Below are 20,471 nucleotides of genomic sequence, written 5' to 3'. Positions count from 1 at the left end.
CTGAATTAATCAAGCTGCGACAATATTAAACGCCATGTCTCGACAGCACTTATAATAATTGCAATGATTAATAATCTGGGGGTTTGACATATTAATAACCATTTCCAATTTTCGTAATGTCAACGCAAAAAGTGCCATTATACATTTGCAGACTTACAGTTTGGTCATAGTCGGGAACAATTAATAATCATAATGACATCCACTTGAATTTACATAACTCTGCCGGCTGGGGTCGTACAAGTCCGGAGAAGTGGGTCAGCATAGTCTAGGATTAAAGCCGAAGCCTTGGATGATTATTAAATAGTAACAAAATTGTTGGGATAGAGACTTAGTTTGAACAGAGACTTGTGATGGGATAGAGACGTTCGTTGAGATAGAGACCCACGTCGAGATAGTGGCATGCGTTGAGAAACGTTTGAACAACCACTTCTATCCTTGCCCAAGGCTCTCAACAGCAATCTCAGGTAAAGCAAGCAAGAAAAAATCGGAGAGCATAAAAAGACAGGTCTCTTCTACTGACCAAAGCAGCTCGTACCATCTACTCACCTCTCATTCAATATCATCGCCCAAAGACAAATTTCAACCGCACGTACCAACCGAATCAACTCTCAACATGCCTCTCTGGAACATTTATCACACGGAGGGCGCCTTCGACTCCCAGGAGACCCGCAACAAGCTTGCCCATGACATCACCAAGATCTACTCCAGCGGCGAAAACGGCCTCCCCGCTTTCTACGTCGTCGTTCAATTCATCCCGCTTCCTCCAGGCCATGTCTTTGTTGGTGGTGAAGCCAGAGATGAGAAGCCTTTTGTTCGACTAGTTGTTCAGCACATGGCTGTTCATAGTCATGAGGGTGTCCACATGGAGGACTTCCCCAAGCAGTTCAGCGATTACATAAATGCTACGATCAAGCCATACATCGCTGATAAAGGTTATGATTGGGAAATCACCGTCACTGATACTCAGCGCGACTTTTGGAGGTTCAATGGAATCGCGCCGCCGCCATGGAGAAGTGAAGCGGAGAGGGCTTGGGCTCGGAATGGTCGCCCTTCGGAGTGGGAGGAGAAATAAAGAGTAGACTGGCGTGGCATGAAGCGCTGGTGCAGTTGGTCTTGTCAATCTGTTCATAGTCCTTCGCAAAGAGATGTCTGACCCTGCGATGCCCTGGATCGCAAAATGGCCAATGGAAGGATAGCACTAGGTCACTATATAGCTATAAATACAACCCGAAAAGGTTGCCTTACAACAGCCTTCAAATTTCTAGTCGGAAGTGATTGGTCATTCATAGCCCATGGCCGGCAAGCTCTGAAAGACTACGATCAATTGGGAAAACAGTTCTTGAGAACCACATGTAATACTATGATCTCATAACTCCGCCAGAGATGTATTCCTCCGCACAGCTGCGGACTTTGAAAAGCTATAATTTGGGTAGAGAGCCCCACAGATAGAGCACTCAATACCATTCCAACAAGTTTATTACGGAGAATTCGGGGCTAATGCAAGCAAGCTAGCATTGATCTCCCCGGGGCTTCGGGTGCTGTTATTCCCGGCAGCCACGTATTTATAATCACCGCCACGCTTTAAAGTATCTAACGTTAACCAAACTCCGCAAGAACGTCAATTAAATAAATTTCCTGAGTTGAAAGTTATATAAGTCTATATCCTAATACTAGATGTTTCACCTTTCACACAGAATCTCCTACTTAACTACTAACCCCAGATAAAAATGTCGCTTCCCAAGACCTATCGAGCGTTTAGACGCACTACAGGCGATCTTCCGAGGACCATTGAACCGTCTACTGAAAAGCTACAGCGAGAGCTTGGACCAAATGAAGTTTTGATCAAGATTCACGCCGTCTCTCTCAACTTCCGCGATGTAGCTATGCTCAACGGTATCTATCCGGTGGAAGTGGAGGAGCGAGGTATTCCTTGCTCTGACGCTGCCGCTGAGGTCGTCGCAATTGGATCTGCGGTCAAGGATTTCTCTACGGGAGATCATGTCTCGGTTATATTTGACCTCAACAGTATCACGGGGTACGACGACGAGCCTCATTGCGCCCTTGGTGGAGACACTGCTGGTGTCCTTCGTGAGTACGCTGTTTATCAGGACAAGCATCTGGTACAGCTACCCAAGCATCTACCATGGGAAGAGGTAAGAAATAGCGATCTGGACAGTCGTAACTTCTGCTGACCTGTGATTGACTGAAGGCGGCTACCATCACCTGCGCTGGCGTCACGGCCTGGAATTCTCTTGACGGCCTGACTACGCTATCCAAGTTACGCAGCACCCTCCTACAAGGTTCGATTCTCGTGTCCATTCAGGCTTTCTATCACGAGATTAACTAATTGAATAGGTACGGGAGGTGTCAGCATGTTTGCCCTGCTAATCTGTATCGCTGCGGGCGTTCAACCAATTATTACATCTTCGTCCGACGAGAAGCTTGAAGCCATCAAGAAACTTGGCTCTCAGGTCCGTGGTATCAACTACAAAATCACCCAGGACCAAGCATCGGAAGTAAAGCGCCTAACAGACGGTCGGGGCGTTGATTTCGTCATCAACAACACTGGCCCAGCGTCTATTCCCACGGATATAAGCTTCTTGCGTCAGCGAGGGGGCATGGTATCCCTGGTTGGATTTCTAGATGGTGTTGGTGGTGATTGGCAGCCTGCTGCTATTATGGCACTGATGGGGAAGTCTGCGAGAATCAAGTGAGTTGTTGCTTTCCCGAGAAATAATTAAGAATATGCACTGACAGCCGTTGTTCCAGGGGAATCGCCACCGGCTCCAAGGAGGATTATCTGAGTCTGAATAAGTTCCTAGAGGAGAAGAAGGTTTCCCTTGCTCCGCTTGTGGACCGTGTTTTCTCGTTTGAAGAGTCGCCAGCAGCTTTTGACTATCTCTACTCTGGCAAGCATGTAGGAAAGGTTGTCATCAAAATCTAGCCCGCATTCGCTGTTGCATTTTATAGAGGGCCAAGAATTAGTCAATTACAAACTGTTTCGCCGAACGTGTTGATGAGAGAATTAACCACTGCTTGATTAGACACCGCCAGAGCCGATAACCAGGCGTCCATGATGGGCGATCTCTACACCAGTGATAATTGCTGCCTTGACATCTCAAGTACGGATATTAGCACCAGGTCATGCCGCTCAGCCTAAGCAGACCACTTCACGTATGATTCGTCGCAAGGATCTCCCAGTTTCGCTTGTCTAGATTCTATAGTCTGTGGTGATATACACGCATATCCCGGCAGTCCCGTTGTTGACCCGAAGGAATCCAATCATGAAACAAGCGGTTAATATGCACTAATGAAACGCGAAGAAGAATTCTAGAATAAATCGCGCATAAGATCACGTAGAAGCCAGGATCTACAATCGGGACGTGCATATGCCCCCAACGCGAGCATTATCCAATTCGAGTTTTTATTACCCCTTGCCAAGTGAACCGATACGAGGATATCAATGTATAATTGGTGAAAAGCGATCTTATCGCTGAGACATTTAGTGATTGAGGCCTTCTCCTATTCCTTGTTTAATGAGGAAGGTTACCGCCAATGATCTGCTGATTGATGTCAGTGCCTCGGGGTGACTTACTCGTGTCTTTATCCGGATTGGTCTGACGTGTAGATCTTTGCCGGAGGGTGGTAAGCTGAAGCGCCGCGCAAGCAATGACCAGAAGGACTGGCCGAAAGTATCCTTTTTCAGCGTGCGTGGAATTTCTAGAAGGAATTAGAGTGAGCGGAATGACATAACTCGGCATAGTGGCGTAGATCTACCGCCCGTATGCCGACGAACATCCTCTGCTGCTACATCTATAGTGATCATCTTGGTGATACTCACTATACCATACGCCAAGTATGACAGTTCAAAACACGTCTGGGGAATATCCGCCTTCCCCATGGGGCTCCTGAGAATTCTGGTTCTCATCACTAATGAAAACTCAGCGAATCTCACGACTCCAGACTCGGGGGACCTGATTTCGCAAAGCATTTGCATTCGCTCACATTTGTCTGGTGATTAGAGGGGATCAGGGACCTAAAATGTGGATTATTATGGAGATTTGACTCTGGTGATGGAGTTTGCCAAGGCGAAAATGGAGATAGTTTAGTCATAGTAATGATGAGCCCATAATATGCCAAGAAATGGTCAAAGTTTGCCTCGCGTTCATGAGGGTCTCCTTCATTGATATCAAGATGAATGACAAGAAAAAAAAGGGAAAAGACAGAAAACGAGATAGCATCAAGGCTACTGATGCATATTGTATCTGGATATTGATCTCGACGTCGTGTTAACGTTGGCGGCTAAATGAGGCTGAAATTCTTAGACGCGTCAAGACACGGCACTGACGTCAACCCCGGCGATACCGAGCGACAAGAAAGCACAGACTTTACTCCTTCGGTCTAATTTCCATCACTCGAAGCAGTCCCTCTAAGCCAAGGACCCCAGGTCTTGCCCAGCAGAAGAGCAGTGCACTCTCTGGTCAGCATCCGACTGGGCCGGACAACTTCCTCTGTGGATATCACATCAACGTCTCACTTAGTGACCGAGTCTGGCCGAACGAGTGAATTCCTCTATCGACCGATGTGGAAACGTTTCATAAACCCCCATGGGGCTTCCGTGCTTGGGGCGATATCCACCTTCGCACCGCCCAGAATGGAGCAATGCAGCCTTGATTTCAGCGGCGATATTTCGTGCGGACCCTTTACCCCAATCAAGAAACCTCTGCCATGACGTCTCAGCGTATTTTGCCCAGCCCCTATCCTGTCGGACCATCGCTGCGCTATTTTATACAAGATTCGTGAGGCGAGCGGTATAAAGCTGGGGCGAATTCCACTTGTATTTGCCTCTTCATCATTCAGCTGCATCTATATCATAACTTTCCAATTGTCCGGGTGATAATCTTCGTTCATTTACAACAACACATTAGCAACATGGAGAAGGATAACGTCGCCAAAACTGCTGGACAGTTTCATGATCCTAGCTCTGATAGCGATGGCCTTAAGCATGAGATTAGCTCTCATGAAGGTCACAGCCATGACTTCCAGACCGTCCAAGAGTCTGCTGACAACACCAACATTTACTCCCAAGGTGGCAAGAACTTTCGAACACTGAAGCGATGGGATACCATATTTATCCTATTTGCCAATCAGATCGGTCTTGGTATCTTGTCTCTTCCCTCGACCCTCAAGACCCTCGGCCTCGTTCCCGGTATTATCGCGCTTATCGGCATCGGTGTGATATCATGGTATACAGCGTATGAGCTGTTACAATACTACAGGCTGCACCCTCAGGTATTGAACATCGTCGACATGACCCGCTTCGTCGGTGGAAGAACCCTGGAGAGCATCACAGGTGTCATGATGATGATACAAGTCATCTTCGTCGCGGCTTCAGCTATGGTCACCCTGTCAATTGCCCTCAACACAATCAGCAGCCATGCAGCCTGCACTGTCGTCTTCATCTTCATCTCCTGCGCTGCCTGCTACATCTTTTGCATCCCTCGCACTACCAAGTTTGTATCCCATCTTGGAATTCCCAACGCTCTTAGTGTTTTGGCTGCATGCATTCTCGTCATGGTTGTTCTTGGTGTTCAAGGCCCTAAGGGCGTTGATAACATGGCTGAGTGGAAGAGAGAGATTGTCGTCGTCGGGAATCCCAGTTTCCGCGATGGTCTTAATGCTTGCTTGAAGATTGTCTTTGCTTACGCTGCCAATCTGAGCTTTGTTGTAAGTACGAATCAGTCATCGACGTGATCTATGCTAACGAGTGATAGGGCTACCTTGCCGAGATGACCAATCCCCTCGAAGACTTCAAGTTCTGTCTCACTGTCCTCGAATGCGGTTCAATGACCATGTATGTCATCTTCGCCGTCATCTTCTACTGCCTCGGAGCCGAATACACGACCTCTCCCATTCTGGGATCTACCTCGACAACATTTGCAAAGGCTGCTTTCGGCATCGCCCTTCCTGCCATCTTCGCTACTGGCCTCGCTTATGGTCACATCGGATCCAAGTACATATTTGTCAATGTCATGAGATGGACTGGTAACCTCAACGAAGTCACTTCCAACTCTGTCAAATCTTGGTCAACCTGGATCGCTTCCGTCACTGGCTTCTGGATCGTTGTCTTCATTCTATCCAACGCTATTCCTGTCTTTGACTCGATTCTTTCTATTACATCTGCGACAACAATCTCTTGGTTCACTTATGGTTTCAGTGCCGTCTTTTGGTTCCACATGAACAAGGGACAATACTTCCGTGACTGGAAGAAGATCTCTTTGACGATCGTCAATGCCCTCCTTATTATCATGTCACTTTTCATGAACGCAGCTGGTCTGTGGGCATCCATCACTGAACTTCTCGACATCTTCAACTCTGATGGTGGTGTTCGTGGTGTTTTCTCTTGCGGAGACAACTCTTGAAATGTTATTTACCTTTTCTTGTACTATAGACTTCTTCCAAATAGCGTTTTCTCAATTACATAGCAAATTTCATCGTTCAATCATTTAATCTACTAATCATCTAGGTCAAAATTGGTTGAGATATGCTGGGAGTGAGTGTTCGTGATGGTTGGATCCATGCTATGACAGTTTAGGCATATTGTTTGGGTGATGAATTAAGCCTAGATACAGTTGTGATTCCGCCAACTTCCAGCACCTTCCAGGCCCTCGGGAATACGGCAATAACGCTGTTGTGTTCCGGGCCAGATAAAGTACGGAAAGGTGCGTCTTGGCGCCAGCGGAATTAGGTACAGGGCAGAGTTTACCGTGCGCCCTTAATTGACATTCAACGTCGATAGCTAAAAATGCGCCTTCTGGATGACATTTTGTGATACCATACCCACCGATGAAAAACAAGATGAGAAGAAGACTTCAGATATAAAAGATAGAATTCCGTCAGAATACTAAAACGTAGCAATACCATCATCTGCATCTTTATCTTCATCTAAAATGACTCGCAATCCATCTTCCCCGCCTTTCACCATTCGCAGCCACCAACCAGGCGACATGGGCTATATAACGTATCGACACGGAGCAGTCTACGCGCAAGAATACGGCTTCAATTATCGCTTCGAAACTTTAATTGCAAGAATCACCGCTGATTTTCTCGACAACTTCAAACCCGACCTGGAAGGCTGCTGGATTGCTGAAAAGGATGGATCATTTCTCGGCTGCATCATGTTGGTGCAAGATAAAAAGCCAAAAACTGCAAAGCTACGACTGCTGTTGGTTGATGAAAGTGCAAGAGGTCTTGGTGTTGGAACGGCCTTGATCCAGCAATGCATCAACTTCGCGAGAGAAGCTGGATACGAGCACATTGATCTTTGGACGCAGAGCATTTTGGAGGGTGCTCGACGATTATACAAAAAGGCGGGTTTTGAAATGGTTGAGACACTGAATCACAATGACTGGGGTGTGGAATTGACAGGGGAGTTCTGGACACTGTCGCTGTGAGGGTCAGAGACTCTGACTTGAATATTTGACGTCAAGTTTGCTCGTTGAGGATTTTTGTTGCTGGTGCTTGTCACCTTGTCTTGGTGTCGAACTGGCTTGGCCTCTATGAATGTTCTTTCACTTTCGAGCTCCAATTTGGGTCGAAACAACACGGTGCATGCCGAAATTCCGATTAGTCTAGTATGTTATAGCGTGGAGTTAGCGTAGAGTAGGGACCCAGTTCTTTGATCGACGAGAAAATCTATAGTAATGAGTCGTCTTGTGTCATTATGGACCTGGTAAAGATAGTGGGTGAGACTCGATTAATAGTAGCTATTCTAAGTATGAGGACAAGTGTTTACGTCAGTAAGGACTGGCGGATGTGTGGGAGACATACATGGGATGACGAGTCCCGAGTGGGATACATCGAGTGGGATATACCGAGCGGGATAATTCAAGATCCAGGTTAAGCAGAATCAGAACTAACTGCGAAATAGTAACTAATAAAATTCTTATGCATAGTTATTATAACTTATAGCTTTAAGCATCTAGTGCTTTATAATTATTAGACCTAGAGGTAAATATAAAGGTAAGTACCTAAGAAGATAAACTGCAATGTATTCAAGCTAAAGCTGTTTTTCTTTGTAATATTATTTAAGTTCTACAGGTACAACAAAGCAGAAATAAACAGAGGGTATAATAGGTGTGCCATTAAAGAAAGAGTTATTTTCCATTCTATAAACCCTCCGCGGAGTTTGTCAGCCGCATACAGAAGTTGAGCAGGCCGATCTGGCTTGATCCACCCTCGCCCTTAGGTTTAGATACTAGTATTGTCAGAGAACTGTGCATCGCAGTTTAATTTTTGGCAAATCTGTTATATATAGAACCGACTTGTCTCCCATGTTAGCCTACTACCTGTGTTAACAAACCTGGATTAATAAAGCACCTCGTCCCATCGACTACTATGGATCTCTCGAAGCTCACCAAAAAAACCCTCCAGGTCTCCCGCGGATTCACTTACACCTACTACACCTCCCGTACTCAGGCTTCTAAGCCAACTCTCATCCTATTTCACGGCTGGCCCGACACGGCATTGCTCTGGGCCGGTTTCATCAACGATTACCTCGTCCCAAACGGCTATGGCATTGTAGCCCTAGACTGCCTAGGCTACGGCGAGAGCTCCAAACCAACCGATCCCAACTGTTATGCGTGGCAGCATATGGCGGCCGATGCGGTCGAAATTCTCGACGCCGAAAGCCTGAACAGTATCATATCTCTCGGCCATGACTGGGGTAGCATTATGTGCCAGCGACTTTATAACTTTTACCCCTCGCGCGTTTGTGGTGTTGTTATGGTGAATAACGCCTATAGCCCCCCAGCCGGGCAGTTCGACCTTGATGCTTGGAATAAGATGACCAAAGAAACCTTTGGTTACGGCTTCTTCGAATACTGGCACTTCTTTACCGCAGACGATGGCGTGAGCATCATGAACCAAAATCTCGAATCTGTGTATAGTGCGGCCTTTGGAGATCCCCAAAGCTACCTCGAGAACTATAGTACCCCTGACCGCATGCGAAAATTTGTCACCGAGGGCCAGACGCAGCCGACACTACCATATGCTACGTCTGAGCATAAGGCAGACTTCATGGCCCGGCTTGGTAGGGATGGTGGCTTTAACGCCCCAAGTTGTTGGTATAAGGCCTGGACCCTGGGTCTGCAAAACGAGGCAGATAGCCTGGTGGCCGAGGATGCAAAGACCATTAATGTGCCAGCCTTTTTCTGGGGCGCAGAGAATGACGCTGTGTGCAAGCCCGCCTTACTGCAGCCGAGCGTTGATGCAGGGCTGCTGCCAAATGTCAAGAGTGTGACAAGGGAAGGGGGTCATTGGGCACTCCTCGAGATGCCTGTTGAGTTTGGTCAGGATGTGGTAGGTTGGTTACAAGCTACTTTTGGATAGATAGTATGAATATTCTCGGGTTGATAAGAGTCTCTAGCAGGCTATTCTTACTAGAAGGTGAAACTCAGTTGATAATAGCTATTCTAAGTATTCAATCTATGTAAAAAGCCCACGGCTAGTATCACCTCTACGAAACTAATATTAACAGCCAGCACCTGCAGCATCTTCCCTAATCTATTATATCATCTGATTCTTTAGAACCTCTGCGTGATCAGAAGACTGGTCAAAGTATGTGATATTCTTAAGGCCTCAGAGGACTCTGACCGACGTTGGTGGGGGAACGAGTTGAACTCCAGCTAAGGTCGCTTCTTGTTGCCTGCATTCTGTGTCAACCATCAGCTTCGTTTTACTTGGAAGACTAATTTTATATTTTACTTCGTAGTCCAGTGATACTATCTTGATTCAATTCGCTGTTAATTTAAAAAGTGACCTGATACGGCACGGAGGCGTATGTTCCTGATGTCCTACTAGACACATAGAAAGTCCATATGGCAATTGAGGTTAAACATCGATGGCCAATGAAATATAGGGGATTACCTAAAGAGGGAACATATGCTGATACAGAGCAAACCTGTGTGTTGGGAGACATTGCTGATCTGCCAAAAAGGAAGCGAAAGGACTTTACCTCTCTAATTACCGGGCCGGTTGAATGGCTGGGTACGTGAGAGGTAAAGTAACAACTGACGCAGAACATAAAGAGCACTGTCTAATTGATATACTTCTGCTTGCTGAAGACTAGGGCTCCTTTCTAGCTCACGAGTAATACTGCTCACACTTTTGACTCATGACTTCGACTGGAGCCGCAGTTCTTGGTTGGGCAAGGCAACTAAGCATATCAACAACGGTTGGAACTTTGGTCAAGATAATGGATGAAGCATCAATTGGAAAAAGCTATTCTGAATGTTTAATCTATGCGAAAGGCCCATCGCCGATATTATCTCCAAGGAACCAATATTAACAGCCAGTTTCTGCAACCTGATTAGTGTCAATTTGCGTGTCTAACGAAATAGACTCTCCAGGTTGTTAATATCTGGCGTTGATCTCCCTCTTTTCCCATAAATCAATAAAACCAAGAACCTCAACCTTCCTCCACGAGTTGCCCGATAAGATCAAAGATGACCAACTCATACAGTACAGCATGTGCATCATCTCCTAGGCCGAATGACAGCCAATTCTGACCCGCCAAGAACTCAGATACCACCTCTCTTCCTTGTTCTCTCCAAAAGTCTCGTGCCATCGACACAGCCAGCCCAACCCCACTATCCAAATATGGCGAGGGACAACTTTCAGCCACTGGGAAGACTATCTTGTATATACGCTCCCAGCGCCGTTTGCTAGATAGTTGGGTATTGTCTTTCTTCGAAAGTCTGTTTGTCTGGTAGAAATTGACACCGTCTGGTATTTTGAGAGACTTGGTTCTGCATCTTCTCTCCAAGATATGCCTGTCGCATTTCGACACAGTCTCAAAGGTATTTGAGCACCTTGGGCAGTAAGGTGGCCGAGCGTGATGCCGTTTGACATGATTTATCACACTCTCAACAGAATACAGTTCGTGATGAATCAGACAGACAGGATATTTCTTTGGGTTCGAAGCGTGAAAGGGACATCGGTAGCGGAAGTGACTTCCTACTGGTGGTATAACAACAAAGGAATCGTCACTAGCGCGACCCTGGTTATCGCAACTTGTATTGAAGTCCGTTGGAGGCACCCAATTGTATTCAATTCTGGGCTCTTGTTGTATCTGTTCGTGGTGCGGTGGCTCGGTGTATATCGCTTCCGAGAAGAATCTGTCAAGCTGTGCACGAGCCACTGGTAGTAAATGCTGTCTCGCAAGTTGAATCCTGGGGTCATTAAGCAATGTGCTATTGATCCATTGCCTAGACTCGGCCTCGCAACAGGATTCGTCACCTGAGCTTTCACTAGTACTGTCGTAGCTATTTTCTCTGTACCCAACGTCGCAATCCCGAGAGCCGTGTCGGTGGTGCTGAAACCGAGATGTTCTTACTCCATTTGCACTGTTTGTTGAAGGCTGTGAAGGCCTTAGTGGAAGCGTTTGCGTTAATGCTGCTCGTCGAGAGCGAAAATGAAGAATGCCCATTACGCCTTTCAATGGTTGTAGAGAGAATGAATTGAGATGAAATATATGTAACAACAAGAAATTCAATGCACTGTGATTGGAAGATAAAATTCTTGTTAGGTGCGTGATGCTCATTGTGATCTTCGATTGCACCCCCCTCTTATACATTGAGCCTCATTCAATGACCCCCGCTTGAGCCGCATCTCAAATCACAGGTGTGTAGCTGGTAGAGCCGCAGGATTTTAGCGGTGACGAATGAAAGCGGTAACCCGATCTGCCATTCCGACACGAGCTGAGCCTCAATTTTACTGGGGACGGCGAGTGAGACACTACTGCACTAGACACAAGTGTGACAAATCAGCCACCAACTCGCTGCCCTTGCACTAACAGAGCCTTATTATCCCATGCTTATCTCGGGGTGCTGACGCATTTAACTTGTCCTGGTGTCACTTTTCTGGGTCACCTGGCAGCATGTATTAGTGAAATGGTTTCTGTATTTCACATTCAGCTGATGCATCATTATTTTGGGCAGCATTGGGCGCCTTAAGTCACATCGCTCCCCAACAAGGTAGTAATTTGGGCCCAATTATCCTCAATTCGATTCTTACAGGATGCGCTTTGATAGATATGTCATCTTGAGACTTCATAGTGATAAGACTCAAAATCGCCACTTTGACTTACTTGATAGCCGTTACGTAGTGCATAGCGAATATCATGCTATCTCGACACTGGATTACATTTGTAGAATACTCAACGTTTCGCCTTCAGTTATGCGAACTTGAAATTACAACAATGCATAAAACAGTGACAGCCCGCATAAGCAATATTATTCATTCTAGAGTATGCCCCCTGTTATCAAGCCCTTCAAAATATTGTCCGTCACCCAGGTAGTTAATCCACTGATCAAAATATTCATCCTCACCAAAGAACACAGGATCGAAAATCGAAGATTCTTCCGAGGGCTGGGGCCAAAGTAGTTCGTCCAATATGTCCTGTGACGCAAAAGGTCTAGTTTCCATTGTTGATATGTCTCGTTGAGCATAAATATCGCCAGTGCTGGGCCTAAAAGACTCCCCAGTATTGGGCGAAGGCTCTGGATCATGGCTGGGTGGCATGTCATGGACCTCCGGTAATTGTCCCAGTGTCGAAGGTGCTAACCCAGCCTGAGGTTCTCCGTGTACAATGGAACTGGAAGTAGGAACTGGATTCCGTATCAGCCTCAGTATAGCGTTGGTAGTAGCTGAGGTACTATCACCATCCGGCCTAACCATCGCATCGCGGAGGAATGACTGTAAAAGACTCGGCAGTTCTCTCTCCAGAGTGCTGTACTGCACTTCCAGCATAGACTCCAGAGTTTCAATGAACGGTGAATAGGGAGCTGGGTGTTCTCCAAAGAGCTTTTTCCATGCCTTATACCACTTTTCTTCATGAGAACCATGTAGGCCGGTGAGATCGTTATACTCCTCTTCAAGAAGCAGTCCAGTTTCTAAGGGGGTTTTCTTCTCACAAGCATCTTGGAGAATATGTGCATTTTTTTCAGCCTCAGCGAACTGGCCCTCAAATTCTTTTCGGCAGTTGGGGCAATGCTCTCCTTGGATAAGATGTATTCGCTTGAGGTGTTGCAAAACATGATCCCACTTGGTGAGGTTGTATCCAGCGCAGCATTGATATTTTTGAGGATCCAGCTTGAAGAATAGACAAGCAAGCTTCTTGATAAAAGGCTGTTGGGGGCCAAAGCCTCTTTTCTTTTTGCCTGGGCCTTGTCCATTTCCCTTGTTGCCTTTGCCATCATTCCGGTCATTATTTTCCCTGTTAGATCGCTGTTTCTTTTCACCAGATTGATTTCCAGAGGCTGGCGAACCAACCCTCTTGCATCCGAAGCTCGGCGGCTCAGAACCATACGATTCCAGTGTGAGACAGTGGAGAAACCGCCAGCGGTAGTGTCTGTAGTTCCCCGGAAATAATACCACGGCGTTGGGGGCGCCATTGGCTCCAATGTCAAAGTGTCGGGTAGCGGCACTAATTTGGCATTTGGAGGGTAAGGGTAAAACTTCGTCTTGAACCTTGGTAGCCACCTGTTGGTTTTTATTCTTGTTTCGTCCCTCTGGCTTATAAAAGTCGGCAAAAAGACTCAGGATGCAAAGCTGTTGGATCAGGGCCTCCATTTTTGTTGGTAGCTTTCTCTGTTTCGGCGCAATTGAGTAGTAATTGAAATCGTGAAGCACCTGACCTCCACCAAATTCTTGGTGGATCTGGAGCCCACTTGGTATAAGAGTGATGATGCTCATTGCGAAAAAACAAGGCTGTAGGCAAATCAATGAGAAAACAAGGGTACTCAAACAACGAATTGTTTTCGTTGTGAAACTCTGTTTGATAATAAGTTTAAAAAGTTGAGGCTATCACAAGTGAAAAAGAATTATTTGTCAAACAATGCAAGCCAACTGTCTTAGTTGAGATCTAATGAGTCCGCCACCAATTCATACTCACACCGTTGTGTTGGTAAGGCGGCCAAGGCAACCAGAGCAAAATCTGAGACGGTAATAATTATTCTTCAGTTTCAGCAGTCTTTCACTTTTGTCGATGCAGAGCAACGTGTCTGCTGTTATGGAGGGGGAGGGGTGCATATTGTACTAGATTATAATTGGCCATGTCCGAGAAAGCTGCAGAAGCGGCTTCAACACAGATGTGTGAAGGAGGGTCGGAACAACACCTTTGTCTCCATATTAAAACCACGGGCTATGCGATTGGTCAATCTACCTTGTCGGGCTAGAGGCTTTCACAAGTCGAGAAGGTCGACAGTGGACTGGAGCGCACGAGGTTGTTATGAAGCTGTCATTTTTTAAGAGGCACTGTAAAACAAGCCTCAGCTATAGCTATGCATTATTTGCCATTCTATCAGGTGATTATCTTCAACACAATGGTGTCAAGTTCTTGCAGTCAATATGTATATTTGCAGCAACCCCTGGACTACGAAGAATTATTACATAGGTCGGGCCCTGTTACCCGAATTGGAGACTAATCAATTCAGTCATGTCCCAAACACAGGCACAGAAAGCCAGAAAGGCTAATATAAAGCGGCAAAGGCAGCAAAGAGTCCAAATATGGTTATTAAATAGAGGCCTCAGTATTCAATCACGATTGATTGGCAAGGGGAGGAAAGAAAACCTAGGACCTCTATTCTAGGTTATAAAAACATCTAGGTAAACCTAGGATCATTTATTATAAATTTTATTGAGTCTTGAAGTGCCTGCACATTCACATTATAGTGGCTCGTAGATCTGCTAACGCTAGAGCCACTCCCTCCAGCGCTGAAACCCCTGTCCATTGGTGCTAACCTCCAGTAAATGTGCCACAAACACCCAAGGACGTCACTCATGTTTATCCAGTTTTTCATCATGCATCCCATGCTTGGTACAGCATCAACCTGATCGACGTTCTCGTTCGTAATATTCTGGAAGAGCCTCATGGAGTCAAAGGCTATGTGAGAATGCGTGACCAGACTGCTATGAAGGCATCCGCACCAATACACCAGTTGTCTTTCACTGCAGTCCTGTTCGCAGGAATAATCGTTGCCTCGACAGTGCTAGAGTTCATGGCAGGCCAGAACTCCTGCCCATGGCTCCAGCTAACCCAGCCACTGGAGGGAGGCGAGGGGTCAGATAGTGACATGTCTTTTGCGACCTCGGCAGTGAGCCCAGAACATTTCACAACACAACAGTCCATGAGCTCTTCATTCGACTTTGAATTTGAAACAACTTTCTCAACGCCCATACCACCTTTTCCAACGCACGACGCAAGTTCACAGACACTTAGCTTCGCAGAAGCCCTCCATCGTACCCAAGTAGTGGATCATGGAACAGAAGCAACCAACTTCAATGCTGAAACGCAGCCCCAGTACTGTTCTCTTGACATGCTTTCGGATAAGTCCCTTCCATTGAGACAAAGACCTGTTGATGAAGCTGAGGGTTTCGCATTTTTGGATGCATCAGAAACCTGCAGCTATTATGAACAGGGTCAAATGGACCGTTTGCCAAGCAGAAAAATAGCTGGACCTTCTTCCACCTTGCTGTTGACGTATGTCAAAGGTGAGATAACTGGCTCCCAAATGTCTATCTATCCACTGACCGTGACTCAGGCCATCATTTCGAACCAATACAGTCAATTAAAGAAGACCTACCGTCCTCGAGAGAACAATCATTACCTCTAAGCCCAACTGAGACGTGCATTAGCGACGAAGAGGGGAGTCCCCGCTCCTCAGTGATTGAAAGTGACGATTCCAGTATAGAGGACATTGAAGAAAGGAAAGCCTTTGCTTGCCCGTATCTCCGGCTCGATCCAGTGCGCCATATCGAATGCTTGAGTCGTAAGCTCTATCGTGTTCAAGATGTGAAGCAGCATCTTTCTCGCCGCCATTATATCAAGCGAGATAGGACAATAAGCACTTCTGACAATACAAAAGGAGTAAATATAAGGACTCAGAGAGTTCTTAAACTCCGCTTAGATAGAAGACTATCACCAGAAAAGCAGTGGCACGAGATCTGGAAAACTCTGTTTAATCAGACATCACCAAGAGAAGGGCCTTATCTCGGTGACTCTAAGGAAGAAATCGTTGGAAGTATGATTGCGATATGTAAGAAGGGAAGCAGCCGAGTCGTTCCAGGGATATTAAGAAGTCTAGGAGTGCCAAAAGATCAAGGAAAGGCTGTTCAACAGTTGATGGAACAATTATTCAGCGGGTTTCAAGAATTATCGGGTGAAGCATCGAATAATATGGAGACAGAGAAGGCTTCATCATGCGGTGGCGTTGATTCGATACCAGCGACACCAAAGGACATGGAGTTTGACTTTACTGTACCACTACATCGATCACCAACGCCACAGATTCAAGTTTCTTACTCAACTGAGGACATGACGAAAATACAGGAATCCAGTTCGGTAATACCGACCGGATTACCAGACTATACCACTTCTGAGGGAAACGGGGAGGACGACATCTTGATGGGATATCAATCTACAAAGATCCTGAAGGCAAATGTCCAAGTGAAACCTCCCTGTGCAGCTAGCAACAGCGATTCACCCCGGAAGTCACTAAGAGGTTGGGTTCCTCTTCTCGATGATATGAAGGACTCCAACTTATGGGAATATGTTGATGCATGGGAATGCGATAACTGCGGATTTGAATACATCTTCAGGTCTAGCGGAGCCAGCAGTGACATGATGTGCTTCAACTACCCATGCCTAGGCCGATTTCGCGGCGACTTCTGTTCAGTTTACAAGGTACCGGTTAGAAGGGGAGGTTGAAGGCTTTGTGCCGTATAAAAGGCTCGATAAGAGAGACGCACTTATGTTATAGTTTCCAAAGACTTAAGGGGTTGAGGCTCGTGGCATGACTTGCCAAGTGCACAGTTCCAAATATATTGAGGAATTACTAAATGAACAAACGAAACGTCCGATCGGCATCCCAGAATGAATCTGCCCAATTCCATTGATCAGGTGACATTTCCAATACGTCCTCACAAGATACCCATAGATTCCAGGTATCTCTCTCTAAGGTTTGCAATTTTGTAGTCGCCACTTTTGCCGCTCTTCCGTTGTTTAGGTGGTGTCCTGAGCCCTGCCGCTAATGGGCGCGTCGCCTACTCTCAGATGGCTGATTATATTCTGTAGCATGGTGCAGTGCTCATCATAGACATAATAGGCAATGGAATAGAAGGTTTGCGTGGCGTAAATCTGATCGTGTGAACCACACAGACGCGGCGCAAATAGTAGTCGACGAATGCTCTCGTCCCTCGTAAATAACGGCTGCTCAATGTGGAAGAAGACCTGAACGTAGCTCTCGAAGCAACAAGCAACGTTGATGAACCTTTGGCGCTCCGTGAAGGAAACCCTTGGCAAGCTTTCGGAACGTCTTACACATCCGAGTATTGGAGTGCTTGCTTGGGAAATATAGCGCGTTGTTATCCATCCAACATCGATGACAAGAGTCGAAAGCGCGCAGATGGTCGCGAGTGAGGCGCGATATGACAATAAGGCTTATAATCAAAAGTGCTGGAAAAAGGTCTAAGTCTATCTGTAGCCCTAATCTAGGTGGCTCTATGACGCTTAACAATTTTCCAAGGTATCAAATATACAAAGTATACTTCGCTTATAATTTGCAAAACCTCGGGTTATATCTAAATCTACCGACAGTAAGTCACGGATCATTGGTGATCTGCCTCCTCCTCACAATATTGCATTTCTCTGTTTCATCGACCTAATCAAGTGCTAGCCTCACCCAACCCCGATTCCTTGTTATCGTGAATTTCTCCTTTGGCAGGTTCTTTCCCCTTTCTAGTTTTAGGCGATTTGCTAACGTCATCTGACTTGCCAACACTCGTAATGCATTGATTCGCATTTCCCAGTGTAGGTTTGGCATCGAGCTCTGAAGGAGAGTCTTGTTTTAGCAGAGAGGCTTTGATACTGGGAGTTGGAGGATTGTCTGTCTGATAACCTGTTAGCTTAAGTCTCTTCTTATTTCCTTTAATTCTCCTTTAAGATGATTCGAGGGTGCTGTCACAACCCTTCGCCTATGATCAGTATAGGTTGCTTCTCAGCTCATAACTTACAATTTCTCCAAATTTCCATCCAAATTTGAGTGCCGCTCCTTCGTAGTTCTTTGTTCTAGAAGCCAATTGGAAAGGCTCTCTCTGCTGGGGGCTGTTTTTCTGATGCTACGTCAGAATGTGTTGGGTTATAATACTTCAATTCTTTTTAATTAATAAATTTAAAAAAAAATATTTAATTATATTAATTAGCTATTTAACAGAAAGTAAATATTTATTATATATAACTTATTTAAAAGAAGACATTATATAATATAATAACTAAAACTAACTGGGATTCTTTATTATATTACTTAGCCAGCCAGCACTACTAACTCTCAGTCAGATAACTGAAAACCCTTACTGTACATTACCCCCTGTCCTCAACCCCAACTGCAGTGTATCTCCTCAGTATTACTCTACTTACGCTCAACATCCTGCTTGACCTGCTCAATCTCCTCGCCGATTTCAGGATATCCAGAGTCCTGACCCAGTCGCTTCCAGTCTCCAAAAAACAGGGGTCCTGGGTGGCAGACGGTCAGTGCAAGGAGGGCTGCCATGATCATGGGACCATCAAGGACCATGAGAGAAGGTTCATCGTTGGCAGCCTCAGACTTGAAGCCACCAGAGAGCTCAACTACACGATAGATGCAACGGATTGTGATGGTGATGGTAGCAATGCTCAAAGCTTCAAGATGGTCAGCCTAGTAAGAAGAAAAAGTGGAAGAGTGACATACCCCAGATAAATGACTTCAACTGTCGAGAAGCTCGTAGTTCGGTAAATCGGGGGTTAGCGTCTTTAGTGCCCATGCGGCGGACGCGAGACCAAAGATGAGTCGCCAGACCAATGAAGACAGCCAAGGAAAGCACTTGATAGGCCAATCCTGCTACCAGAATGTGCACGCCAGTGTCGACCTTCTTCTGTGTCTTTCCAGTAGCGGCAAGACCTCCACCCATAGCTTGGAGGATCAGCGAGACAACATCAGAGCAGATGAAAATGACTGCATATGTTCTGGGTGACATGAGAGAGAACTGTCTTCCGTATGCTTTGACGACTCGGCCGAGGGAGAGATAAATCGGAGCAGAGATGAGAGCGGGCGCGATGGTAAGGCATACGAGCTGGATCACAAAGTATCTGAAGTGGCATAGCTGTTAGCAGCAAGTTCTGTGAAAGGAGAAAGCGCTACACTGACTTTTTCTTGAAAATACCATCCCCTCGGGCCTGCATAACGCGACCAGCATAGCCAATCGCCTCTGTAACGCAACCGAGCACAAGTCCAAGAGCAAAAGTGCCCCAAACCCTGTATCTAATAGCCAAGTAGAGCTGAATAATGGCGAAGATGGCAAAGACGGCGAGATAAAAGGCGTTGGCTCCAAGATTGGGAACGTAGTGGTACCAGCCGAACTTCTCCACGCTACAAGTAGCCAGAGTGCAAAGATTGCGGTCGAATGTCGCCATGATGGATATTGGGATGAAAGTAGAGGTCGGTGAATTGAATTGAAGTGAGTGTGAAAGTAATGAGTGGCTTTTGGGGACCAGCGAATTATGGCTTTTTAAACCATTTCCATTGACATTTCGGAATGCACTTTAATTTTATCACAACCAACAACTTGGAGACTTGAGGTAGCCAACGACGAAAGTTCTCAAATATACGGCTTCAGTCTAGCCATAAAGAGACACAAGACTCACGCACAGTCCTCTCTGGAATATGAACCAGCCTACCGCTATCTCCTCTCAGATGTGCAGCTGAAATCTACAGTCTTAGTGCTTACTATACGTGTCAAAGGAAAACATTATTTCAGCCAATGTGAAGGTGGCCCTGAAATAGTGACCTGCAGTGGTCAGACCGTATCAGAAGTTCTACATCTTTAATAAAATAACCTCAAACAGACCATGGTCATATGATGGTATCCACAAGCTTACAGGTTTTCATTCAGTAAAATGTTTCGGACTGGAGGGCATCCACCCGTAAGTTGTCCAATCAAAAAGTTCAAACATCGAGCAAAACCCACTGTTAGCTGGAGATCTTATCAACAGATTGTATACAGGCAGCTCTGCGTAGGTCCAGGGTGAGTTGAACACAGCCTGCTAGTATATCGACCCACTTTTGCAGGGCTGTGATGTCTGAAAAATAAGTTCATTTACAGTTAGTCACTCGGAATAATCCTCGTCACTACTGTAATTTTAATTAGCTGAAAAGGCTGTGCATCTCATATTATGCATAAATGCGGAGCCATCTGTCATCATTCTCGTGTATTTGTCTAAGTTAAGCTAATTTAAAGATGATCGGAATAAATATTTCAGCTGGGCTTTTGTATCCTTGGTCAGATCTTACTTCTTGGCGTTTGTGCGACGTCCAACACCTTACGAAAGGTCAGTTGGGCGGTTACCGATAGGGAAAGCAGCAATGGAGTTTTTGGGT

At 45.9% G+C, this 20,471-nt stretch overlaps 8 protein-coding genes across 8 annotated transcripts; 5 read left to right on the top strand and 3 right to left on the bottom strand.

Annotated features, from left to right (window-relative positions):
- Positions 1-613: 613 nt before the first annotated feature.
- Positions 614-1,072, top strand: FOBCDRAFT_142276 (putative oxalocrotonate tautomerase; the record flags this gene model as incomplete). The annotated part of the gene is made up of 1 exon (XM_031189176.2): positions 614-1,072. The coding sequence occupies one exon, from the start codon at positions 614-616 to the stop codon at positions 1,070-1,072; it is 459 nt and encodes a 152-aa protein (XP_031036441.2).
- Positions 1,073-1,727: 655 nt separating this feature from the next.
- On the top strand, positions 1,728-2,944 carry FOBCDRAFT_252017 (chaperonin 10-like protein; the record flags this gene model as incomplete). The annotated part of the gene is made up of 4 exons (XM_031189177.2): positions 1,728-2,153; positions 2,210-2,300; positions 2,356-2,710; positions 2,770-2,944. The coding sequence occupies 4 exons, from the start codon at positions 1,728-1,730 to the stop codon at positions 2,942-2,944; spliced, it is 1,047 nt and encodes a 348-aa protein (XP_031036442.2).
- Positions 2,945-4,932: 1,988 nt separating this feature from the next.
- Positions 4,933-5,472, top strand: FOBCDRAFT_92488 (transmembrane amino acid transporter protein-domain-containing protein; the record flags this gene model as incomplete). The annotated part of the gene is made up of 1 exon (XM_059612265.1): positions 4,933-5,472. A coding segment is annotated over one exon (540 nt), but the record flags the coding sequence as incomplete, so codon positions are not given.
- A 102-nt stretch (positions 5,473-5,574) lies between these two features.
- FOBCDRAFT_242327 (Alpha/Beta hydrolase protein) lies at positions 5,575-10,263 on the top strand (the record flags this gene model as incomplete). The annotated part of the gene is made up of 11 exons (XM_031189178.3): positions 5,575-5,727; positions 5,775-6,333; positions 6,527-6,553; positions 6,633-6,722; positions 6,916-7,450; positions 7,631-7,634; positions 8,341-9,360; positions 9,589-9,618; positions 9,773-9,815; positions 9,955-10,047; positions 10,130-10,263. The coding sequence occupies 11 exons, from the start codon at positions 5,575-5,577 to the stop codon at positions 10,261-10,263; spliced, it is 2,688 nt and encodes an 895-aa protein (XP_031036443.3).
- A 262-nt stretch (positions 10,264-10,525) lies between these two features.
- Positions 10,526-11,320, bottom strand: FOBCDRAFT_97854 (uncharacterized protein; the record flags this gene model as incomplete). Its single annotated transcript, XM_059612282.1, has 1 exon — positions 10,526-11,320. A coding segment is annotated over one exon (795 nt), but the record flags the coding sequence as incomplete, so codon positions are not given.
- A 977-nt stretch (positions 11,321-12,297) lies between these two features.
- FOBCDRAFT_187076 (uncharacterized protein) lies at positions 12,298-13,755 on the bottom strand (the record flags this gene model as incomplete). Its single annotated transcript, XM_031189181.2, has 1 exon — positions 12,298-13,755. One exon carries the CDS (start codon positions 13,753-13,755, stop codon positions 12,298-12,300), a length of 1,458 nt encoding a protein of 485 aa, XP_031036446.2.
- Positions 13,756-14,954: 1,199 nt separating this feature from the next.
- FOBCDRAFT_141215 (uncharacterized protein) lies at positions 14,955-16,768 on the top strand (the record flags this gene model as incomplete). The annotated part of the gene is made up of 3 exons (XM_059608124.1): positions 14,955-15,552; positions 15,603-15,830; positions 15,969-16,768. The coding sequence occupies 3 exons, from the start codon at positions 14,955-14,957 to the stop codon at positions 16,766-16,768; spliced, it is 1,626 nt and encodes a 541-aa protein (XP_059465548.1).
- A 1,594-nt stretch (positions 16,769-18,362) lies between these two features.
- On the bottom strand, positions 18,363-19,507 carry FOBCDRAFT_204826 (RTA1 like protein-domain-containing protein; the record flags this gene model as incomplete). Its single annotated transcript, XM_059609142.1, has 4 exons — positions 18,363-18,376; positions 18,476-18,736; positions 18,786-19,183; positions 19,242-19,507. 4 exons carry the CDS (start codon positions 19,505-19,507, stop codon positions 18,363-18,365), a joined length of 939 nt encoding a protein of 312 aa, XP_059465547.1.
- Positions 19,508-20,471: the final 964 nt, after the last annotated feature.

Source organism: Fusarium oxysporum, chromosome VIII, assembly GCF_013085055.1.
Source record: "Fusarium oxysporum Fo47 chromosome VIII, complete sequence".
Taxonomy (NCBI): domain Eukaryota; kingdom Fungi; phylum Ascomycota; class Sordariomycetes; order Hypocreales; family Nectriaceae; genus Fusarium; species Fusarium oxysporum.
This window is presented reverse-complemented; position numbering and strand designations above follow the sequence as displayed.